Here is a 10,508-nt window from a genome sequence, read left to right as displayed (position 1 = left end):
TGAGTTCAAATCCCAGCAACCACATGGTGGCTCACAACCATCTGTAAAGAGATCGATGCCCTCTTCTGGTGTGTCTGAAGACAGCTACAGTGTGTATGTGTGTATATACACACACACACATATATGTATACACATATATAAGAAAAACAATGAAGTAAATGTTGATATAAAGCAAGTTACTATTCTACGGTGCTCAGATAGAAAGGCAGATATTGCAATCACCATGGCAAAGGTGTGTAACGAACGTTGCCACTGTAACCATGGTGACGTGCATGCTTGGGAGGCACTGAGCACATTCACGTTGCTGTGCAGCTACTGCAGAATTGACCAGAATCCCAAACAGAGACCTGTGTCCACTAAACAACCTCTCTCACAGGAATCCAGACTGCATGTGTCTGTGGTATGGCTCGGGGTAGAGTGCCTGCCGCAGAGCTCCTGTGGCAAGGAGGACAACTTCCAGGAGTTGTTAGATTCCTTCCACACTGCTGAAGGCTGTACAGCAAAAGCCATCTTGCAGGCCTGGAATTTAGAGTTTTAAAAAAAACGCTAATCTTGGGTGAGCAAGATGGCTCATTGGGAGAATGCTCCCTGCTATGCCTATCAAGCTGAATTCAGTCCTGGGGCTCACATAGTGAAGGAGAGACTGCCTTCCTGAGAATACTTTTCTGACCTGTATCTGGGTGTCATGGCACACAAGCTCCTCCCACTTCTCATACACACACACACACACACACACACACACACACACACACACACACACACACGATAACTTAAAAATGAAAAATCCTCATTCTGTCCTAGTGTTCCTGATAAAATCTCATCATTTGATAGGGAAAAGAAGGAGGATCAGATCCTTTAAGGATACGAATGGAGAGAGGCGGACAGGGGTCTGACCCGGACTCTTGGTTCCCACGGTGGCATCTATGCTGGAGCTCATAGCAGAACTGGCTACTTGCACCTGGAGGATACAGGATGGTCTCCGACCTCCCTCTATGAAGGAAAGATTGTTCTTGAAAAGTGAACTTTTTAGAATGGGTCGTGAAAATATAACTGTGGAATGAAAAATATGCCTGGCTTCCAGCTGTGCCAAGAGCGGGTTCAGTGTGTCTAGGATTCATGGTCTGCCATACAGAGAGATGACTGTCCAACAGGCACCTGCAGAAGGTACCACAGATGTGACTGCATCTTCTCTGATGGAAAGAAATCTGTGTAGGGCCACCCTGATTGGGGGTGGAGGTGGTAAAAGCAAAGGAAGAATGGGTGAGATGGCTCAGTGGGTGCACAGGCACACATACAAGAAATAAAATGTGATTCTAAGAAAACCAAAGCAAGGTCAGCTAGGTGTTATTTTAGAAAATTTACAACATAATAAAATACTTCCATAATCTTTCCCTCTGTGGGGCATGAGTTGCAGGGAGGAAGGAAACCAGTGATCTGAGAAGTGTCCGAGCTGGCCACCGTATTGTCATGATTAAACAGCCAACAATGACTTCAAGACTGATCACATTACTTCCTCGTGATGCCGGTTAGCTGTTGTTTTCTACACTAGCAGTCACTCCGCTCCTGGCCTCCCACGTCTGTGAATGACGAAGGACATTTTGCTCCCATACAGCACTTCAACATGGTTAGGCGTAAGGCAACCTGATGACGACCCCAGCGATTCTTAGATATGCACATCTTTACAATTAATTCTGTCACCTGTTGTTACAGACGTGCATCTGAATGCAAACACCTTTACAAGTATCAGCTGTGTGTGCCAGTGTCTGAGTGTGTGAGTGTGTGTGAGTGTACATGAGTGTGTGTGTGAGTGATTGTGTGTACTTGTGAGTATTGTGTGAGAGTGTGCGTGTGTATGAGGATGTATGGTTACGTGTGTGCCACAGTGTTCTAGTGGAGATGAGGGTACATGTTGTAGGTTTGGGTCTCTCCTTCCACCTTGTGGACTCTGTAGCCTGAGCTCCCGTTGTCAAGCTTGGTAGGGATTATGTCTACCTGCTTAGCTATCTTTCCGGCTCCCACACTCTTCTGTATGAAGCACACCAAGCAAACAATGTCTTCTAGACACAGCACACATGCGAACTCTCTGGCAGCAGTCACAGGACCTGCTGGGTCTGGGCCAGATGGCGTGCCAGTGCTGAGAGAAGTGGGCACTAACCTCCATCCTATCCCAGAAGCCATCTCCAACCCACAACTGCTTGAAAAGAAAGCTCTGTTTTCTCAATGGAGTCTCCCTGGTTATATAAACCACTCTTAATGGCAGGCCCCAGGCCTGGCACAAAATGAACTCAATGGTATTTGGAAGGTTTTTTTCCATAATGCTTTGCCTGGGGTTTTGTTTTTTTAACCTTACAGGTCAGTCTTTTGTTTATAGACTGTGTTTTCTGATTTGGTGTTTTGTACGGGAGCTCAGTATGTGCAAATGTGTAGACACATCTCTGTGTGTTCCTTATGCTTTTTCTTTAAGATTTATTTGTTTTATGTATGTGAGTACACTGTCCCTGTCTTCAGACACACCAGGTATCAAATCCCATTACAGATGGTTGCGAGCCATCATATGGTTGCTGGGAATTGAACTCAGGACCTCTCGAAGAGCAGTCAGTGCTCTTAACCACTGAGCCATCTCTCCAGCCCTCCTTATGTTCTTTCTTTAGTTGGTTTTTTTCCCTGTTTGTTTGTTTTGTCCTATTTTGGTCTGTTTGCTTCTACTTTATTTTTATGTGCTTATCTGACTTCTAATGAGAGAGAGAGAGAGAGAGAGAGAGAAGAGAAAAGGTGTGGATTTGGTTGATGGGAAACCACAATCAGAATGTAGCCTATAGAAAAAATATTTTCAATAAAATTGTTTATTTACTTGTATTCTGTGAGAGTTTGCCTGCCTGTATGTTTGCCATGTCAATGACTGATGTCCGAGGAGGCTGGCAGGGGGATTGGACCCCTATGAACTGGAGTTATAGAGGGTCGTGAGTCACTTTGTGGGTACTGAGAACCAAATCCAGGTCCTCTGCAAGGGCAGCAACTGTGCACATTCACAGCTCCTGAACTCTGTGTGAGAATCAAAATGCACAAGGTACTTAAAGGTACTTTGATATACAAAGTAACAGCAGATGTTTGTTTTGTTTTGGGTATTTTAATTTGCTTTAAGAAAGGCGTATGTAGTCTGAACTGTACTAAGATGGCCTTTGAACTTTCAACCCTTCGTTTATTTGTTTTTGATAGAACCTTGCTCTGTTACCCAGGCTAGTTTTGAACTCACAAAGAGCTTTGCCTATGCAGGGACTAAAAAGGTCTACGCCACTACTGCTGGTCTCGATTTGCAACAATGTTGCCTTGGGTTTTGAGTGCTTGCATCACAGGTGTGCACCACCCGCCCCAGCATTCTGTTAATAATTTGAACATCACCTCCTAAACATAGCTCTCTCATCCCCAACGGCAAAATGATTTTCTGGAACACACACACACACACACACACACACACACACACTCACGCACACATGCACGCACACTTCTCAGTGGGTTCCATTTCAAGGTACAGGGAGCAGTTACCTGTATCCCAATAGATAGGCATCTGTTTTTCTTAAAGTCTTTCTTCCTGTCCTCGGTGGTGACAGTGGCTATGGTGGTGGTGGTGGTGACGGCAGCAGCGTTGCTGCCCATGTGTTGACTTGCCGGGCCGTGGATCTGCGCGTTTGCAGCCTCGATGGCAGCCGTGAGAGCCTTCATACTGTCCAGACTTTCGGTGGAGTTGCTGAGGCCAGACTGGCTGATCATGTCCCCGCGCTGGCCTTGCCCGTCCATGTAGGCATCCTGCGCGGACTCTGTGCTACTCTGGGCTGTGATAGAAATGAAAGGTTTCGTGGTAGTTCTGGGTGGGACTGGAGGTGGTGTCTTCTTATATGTTGTAATGCAAGATGACACTGAAAGACAGTGAAAGCAAAGACTGTGACTTCTGCGTACCGTCAGGGACAGCCATTGGAGATCAGGGCACACAAAACACTCTTGACATCGAGCTTGACAACAAGGCTGTGAGGTCAGAGGTCAGGGGTCAGGGCTGCACCACACCCACAGCAGTGACGGGGAGAACTCCCGTCTCTGAAATGGAAGCTGTAAAACCATCATGAACTAGATAGGACTGGTCACCTGTGGGAACTGTGGGGGAAGCCCTGCCTTCTCCAGAGAACAGTTAATACAGTCAACGCTCGACGAAGCAGCTCGTTAGGAATGGCTTGTGTGGTTGGTAATGAAAAGAGAGGCTGTGAGTAGTCTGTTGCGTGCAGTCTGATCCTGGTAAGCATCCTGACAAGCGCGGGCCACGTCAGCCTCCGTAGCTTCCTGGATTATACTGGTTCACACTAAGTTCCTCCCTGCCTCTCAATACCTGTATTTTCATCCTCTATGGTGTCTGTTGCCTACCTTTCCTTCCCTGCTCCCCACTCCCTGTTTTCTTTTTTTGTGTAGGTGAGCATTGTATAAATTTTTGTTCAGAAACTTTGCTGAGCACCACCACTCACTAAGAGGACCCCCTAACAGAGCCGACCCCCTAACAGAGCGCCCCCCCAACTATACATTCAGTTATAGATCGCCTCTGAGCATTTGTTTGGTGTCTATTGTGCCACGTCTTGAAATGCCACCCCAAGACACTTCCCCAAGGCAAATGTCTGAATGCATTCACCCGAGGCTACCATTTGTCTAGGTCCTTTCAAAGGTTCCAACCCCTCTACACCCATCTGGTCACAGTTTTCTGCAAACTGAAAAACTGTGGCCTGTTCCCAGCTTCCCGTGTACGGAGCATGATTCTGGAAAAGGAAGATAAAAGCATTTCCAAGTAGGATGTTCTGCCAGGGCAAGCCCGGTGCAGTGGTCTGAAACCTGTAACCACCACTTCCCCCTTCTCTTTCCACACCTTCCCCAGGCACACAGGGCTGGTACCCTGTGGTTACCAAAACCCCACACAATTCTAACTTGGGTCCTAGCTGCCACTCGACCATCTCACTTAATAAAACACTCAAGCTTCTTTAAAGGCCACTGGGGAAAAAAAAAATCCTACGGTGAATCGTAAACAGGGGGGCCCTATTCTGCTGCCTGTTCTCTGCTGCCTTGTGATCTGAAGTAATCCCCTCGACCATGAAAGAAAGAATAACCACAGTGTTGGCATTGTTCTTCCCATGGATTGCCTGAGAATCAGAGGAAGAAATCCGGCATCGCCATGGTACAATATCACATGCTCAGGAAGACGGGTGAATACGGAATAGGATGAGGTCACCTTAGTTATGTGGTCCGATGATCAGCAAATACTACATGAAACTTTCCACATATGCATACTATAGGGTTAGGATTTGAGTAGTGAGTGATAAGCAATTCAATTCAACTTCCTCTCTCCCCCTTTCTCCTCCTCCCCACCTCTGAGAAACAGGTCGATTAGCAGAAGATCCCACTAGAAGAAGTTTCCTGTGCTGATGGAGCAGGTGCCTACTCAGACTTAGATTCGACCCCCCAGCTCATGGGCAAGCATCTGGCTAAGTCATGGAAACCAGAGCAGACTGGTAAGTTGTCTCTGACTACTTGTTCTGCACTTTTAACCCCTGTGGTGCTGCCTCTTGCCTCCCAGTCAGAGGTAAAGTGGTAGCTGTGTTTGTGATGCCACGGTCACCTGTTTGAAGACCGGAAGAGGTTCAAGAAGGAAGAGGGCTGTGATTAGGATGTCCACTCCTACCTGAACATAATGATATCAGACCGTGACATGACTTCTAAGACAAGTCTTTACAATGTGAGGTCATTATTTCTGCTGAAAACCTGTTCTCAGAAAATTTAGGGGCACTGGAGAGATGGCTCAGCCGTTAAGAGCACTGGCTGCTCTTCCAAAGGTCCTGAGTTCAAATCCCAGCAACCATATGGTGGCTCATAACCATCTGTAATGAGATCTGATGCCCTCTTCTGGTGTGTCTGAAGACAGCTACAGTGTACTTATATATAATAAATAAATCTAAAAAAAAAAAAAAGAGAGAAAATTTAGCCCATCCAAAGAAACTAAATTTCGTATCCCAACACACAGTCAGTAACCCAAAACATGGCACACACCCTCTTACACAGTGAGCATCCCAGCACACGATCTGTACCCTAGCACACAGTGTGCACCCAGCACCCCACCCCAGCACACAGTCACATAAGATTTGTTCTTCTAGGCTATTTATTTACTCCTTGCTTTGAGCTTCCCTGCTTTTTCCTTATATGCCCATACTCAAACTATGTGGGTTTAATGCTAGAAACTAATGAAGAATTCTCAAAACATAACAAACCAAAAAACAAACCAACAACTCCCAAACCAAACCAACCAAACAAAACCCCAAACAACAACAATAAAGCCAAACCAGATCAGTGCAGAAGAAAACTCCTTTCGTTCCTATAAGGTACAGGAACAGGCCTGCCATGCTTATATCCCAGTTGTCCTGCATTGATGCCTGTCTCTGCCTCCTGCAAGGCCCACACACTTTCTAGTCAAGTCACAATTTTTCTAGTGTCAAGTTGGACAGGGCGACACTTGGGACAAGCTGTCACAGCTCCTACACTCAAAGGCGGTCAGAACTTGAGATTGTCCTAAACAAGAAAGAGGGTCAGGAGCATTTCTGGGGCTGGCTAGCTTCCGGTTGACTTCCATGTTCAGGGAAAGTCTGTGTCGAGGAATAAAATGGAGAGTTATGAGGCAGGACAGTCAGTGTCCTCCTCTGGCTTCTGTGTACATGCTACACTGTATCTGCAACACATTTGTGGATACAACACCCCCCCCCACACACACACACACTCAGGGAGAGGAGAGGGAGATGGAGGAGAGAGAGAGTCAAAGAGTCATCAAGAATCTACAAACTATCATTTTTGTCAACTTTTTAACATTGACTATTTCTTTTCTTTTACACATCTTTGAGGAATCTGAAAGACCTTGGATTTGCTATGTAGCTGACCTTGAACAATGTGCTGGTGGTACTGGTGAGGACTGCCATACCTAACTCAAGGTTGTCTACATTCGGGCTGGAGAGATGGCTCAGCGGTTAAGAGCACTGACTGCTTTTCCAGAGGTCCTGAGTTCAATTCCCAGCAACCACATGGTGGCTCACAATCATCTCTAATGGGATCTGATGCCTTCTTCTGACGTGTCTGAAGATAGCTACAGTGTACTTAAATGTAATAAATAAATAAATCTTAAAAAAAGGTGGTTGGGGGCTGGAGAGATGGCTCAGTGGTTAAGAGCAGTGACTGCTCTTCCAAAGGTCCTGAGTTCAAATCCCAGCAACCACATGGTGGCTTACAACCATCTGTAATGAGATCTGATGCCCTCTTCTGGTGTGTCTGAACAGCTACAGTGTACTTATATATAATAAATAAATAAATCTTTAAAAAAAAAAAAAAAAGGTGGTTGGGACACAAGTTGTGTCCCCTAAGTGCAGTAACAAAAGTAAGAGCCCCTGAGAGACTAAAACATGAGAGAGAGATAGGTGGGGCTGATAAGGTGGCTGTGAAGCCAAGAGTGCTTGTTGCTCTTGCACAGGACCAGGGTTCGGTTTCCAGAACCCACATGGTAGCTAACAGCCATTCCAGAGGACTCAAGGTCCTCTCTGGTCTTGTGGGCACTACACGCCACACATGTGGTGCACACACTTATAGGCAAACACCCATCATTTAAAAAACAAAGCATAAACCACGCCAAGGTACTCAGCCCTATTCAGTCACTCACAGCCAGAGGTGAGATAGCGTATATTATCAGCGTTAGAAGGCTGAGGCAGGGGGACCATAAACCCATAACTTGCCTAAACAATGAGTTTGAGCCAGGCTGATCTACAGGAGACCCTGTTTTAAACAAACAAACAAAACTCAAATAAACAAAAAACGAACAAAACACAGAAATTGGTTGTACAGTAGTCAAAGAACCTTTTTTGTATGTAAACACATTTTCTTTTTCTTTTTTTTTTAAAGATTTATTTATTTATCATATACAAGTACACTGTAGCTGTCTTCAGATACACTAGAAGAGGGCATCGGATTCCATTACAGATGATTGTGAGCCACCATGTGATTGCTGGGAATTGAACTCAGGACCTCTGGAAGAGCAGTCGGTGCTCTTAACCACTGAGCCATCTCTCCAGCCCGTAAACACATTTTCTTAAGGGACTTTTATTGGTGTTGTTCTGTGGCGTGAGATCTTTGAACCCAGGACCATAAGCTTGCTACCCAAACCTTTTGCCCCTGAGCTTGTATACAAGCAGTTACTAAGCAAGCCCTAACTTGTTCACCCTAAAACTGATGTGGTAGAAAAAACCAAATCTTGCAAGTTATCCTCTGATCTTCACATGTACACGCAAAACAAATACATGAAAGAAATTAAAAGAACAAAACCAGCGTGCGTCTGAGAGGTGGCTCCATCGTAAAGACACCAGCTGCCACTGAGCTTTAGAGCCTGAGTTAATCCCCAGGACCCACATGGCAGAAGGTGAGAACTGACTCTCAAAAGATGGCTTCCACATGCACAGCGTGGCATGCATATGCCCATACACATACAGGATAAATAAATGCAATTTTAGTTAACAACAGCAGCAACAAAAATGTCAGGCTTAGTGGTTAATCCCAACACTAAGGAGGCAGGCAGATTTCCTGATGCCACCCTAATATATATATATATATATATATATATATATATATATATATATATATATATGTATATGTATCTATAATTTATATAGTAAAATATATAACAAAAAAATGTAAGATGCATAGTCACCATTGTTCATACACGGAGCAGAAAGACCTTATTTTGTAGTAAGAACTCAGGTTCTGGGAGAGCGTACAAGCACAGATCAGTCAACTTTCTTCCAAAAGAGTTATTTAAATGTATGCGTCTGATTTTTGTCTCCCCCCCCCCCCCGTGTATGTCTGTACACCACACGCATGCCTGCAGCCCATGGAGAGCAGAAAAATGCACCAGATTCCGTGCAACTGGTAATGGGATGGTTGTAAGCCATCGTGTGGGTGCTGGGAATCAAACAGAGTTCCTCTGGAAGTGCTCTAAATCACTGAGCCATCTCTCCAGCAGGCAGATCTCTATGAATTTGAGGCCAGCCTGGGCTACAAAGCAAGTTCCCAAAACAGCCAGGGTTATGTAGAACCTTGTTGTCTCAAAAAAGGCTTGCCTTTAATCCTCAGGACTACCAAACAAATGTAAAAGATTTTAAAAGAGAAGATACCTAAGTATATATAAGTTCTAAGAAATTAACAAAACACTGCAGAAATTCAGCCCAACAGAGTCCACATGGAAAAGTTACTGCCCTATTTCAAAAATATTTACAGCTTCCCCCTTTCCAGGCCACCCAGAGAGATCGTGGTGGCTTGCGGTGAGAGGCAAGGCTCACTCGCTTGCCAGCCCACCTCTGGGAGGTACAGCACCCCCACAGTAGTTAGTACGCCTTCTGGCTCCAGGGAGATGTCTGTGTGAGAATGACTTCCACTCAAGGCATCCTCCACGGAAAACACTTTTCTCTGTCTCTGAAGAAAAAAAAAAAAAAAAAGCGACTCTGAGCGCGCCGAGGAAGGAGGGGCTGGCAATAACTCTTGCAGTCATCCACCCCCTCGCCAGTTGGTGGTTACCAGGATCCCAGACACTTCCTAATGCCAGACAAATGCCCCAAGCCTCGGCATGTCTGGTTTGAAGATCTATTCAACTGATAGTCCCCGCCTTTTCGAGGGAGAGCCCCAGTACTGGGCTAATCAAACAAAACATTGTTCTCAGAAGGCAGGAAGAAAGAAAAGGCTTGTCTTTGGGTCACAACGTTTGGGATTCATATCTATATATAAAAATATTATAAATATATATATATATTCCCAACTAAAAGGTTGCTACGAAACTTGGGATTCCAGAGGCGTGGCTGGTTTGCACAGAGCGTGCACTGTACAGAAATCCCAGGAGGGGAGGAATCTGAAAGTTAAGAGCCATTAAAAGGAAAGAGGGGGGAAAAAAAGTCCCAGGCACTTGATGCCTGGAAATGATGTAAGACTCAGCCACTCCTCCGTTAGACCTGCAACCAAACGATTCTCAGATCCGTCGCAGCTGCTCTCCAAATGTCAGCGCCAGTGCTGGGCAAAGCTTGAAACCCACCAGGCTTCAGGAGGGCCATTCTCACCCACATTTTCCCCCGAGCACTCTTAGGAACCTGGCAACAGGTAACGTGGCAACCTTTGACTTCTTAAAAGGCGAGTGGGATAATTTCAGGGAACAAACGGACTGTTTTCGAGCCAGCTGCGTCTCTCCCAACTGCCCCCGCATCCAACCTTCTCCCTCCCAATAGTCTGAGAAAACAAATTTAAGTGCTGAAGGCTGTCCCGCTCTTGTGCGTCCCCTGGTGGCCAACATCGGCACAACACGCACGTGTTCGGAACCCCTCCGCAGTTCCTGCTGGTAAGTGTTGTGGGAAGTGTGCAGCTGACCCTGAGAACCTGTCTCCCGTAAAGAGCTGGACTCCATTCAAAAT

The 10,508-nt window shown here is 45.7% G+C and overlaps 1 protein-coding gene and 1 long non-coding RNA gene across 38 annotated transcripts in view; one reads left to right on the top strand and one right to left on the bottom strand.

The window, feature by feature from the left end:
- Dlgap1 (DLG associated protein 1) overlaps positions 1-10,508 on the bottom strand; it is an 869,320-nt gene that overhangs the window by 50,852 nt on the left and 807,960 nt on the right. For 19 of the 24 annotated variants that reach the window (XM_039084189.2, XM_039084188.2, XM_017596627.3 and 16 more), the window contains one exon: positions 3,544-3,914. In XM_039084189.2, coding sequence (XP_038940117.1) covers positions 3,544-3,914 — 371 coding nt within the window. The remainder of the gene's footprint in view (positions 1-3,543; positions 3,915-10,508) is intronic. The other 5 variants (XM_039084190.2, XM_039084191.2, XM_039084192.2 and 2 more) reach the window with 1 other exon arrangement.
- The window catches only part of LOC102555426 (uncharacterized), an 85,015-nt gene continuing 84,211 nt past the window's right edge, over positions 9,705-10,508 (top strand). For 6 of the 14 annotated variants that reach the window (XR_010055088.1, XR_010055087.1, XR_010055084.1 and 3 more), the window contains exon 1: positions 9,705-10,435. This is a non-coding gene — a long non-coding RNA (uncharacterized LOC102555426). The remainder of the gene's footprint in view (positions 10,436-10,508) is intronic. The other 8 variants (XR_005489518.2, XR_005489513.2, XR_010055090.1 and 5 more) reach the window with 7 other exon arrangements.

Source organism: Rattus norvegicus, chromosome 9, assembly GCF_036323735.1.
Source record: "Rattus norvegicus strain BN/NHsdMcwi chromosome 9, GRCr8, whole genome shotgun sequence".
NCBI classification, from domain to species: domain Eukaryota; kingdom Metazoa; phylum Chordata; class Mammalia; order Rodentia; family Muridae; genus Rattus; species Rattus norvegicus.
The sequence above is the reverse complement of the archived record's forward strand: the minus strand, read 5'-3'. Positions and strand labels throughout refer to the sequence as shown.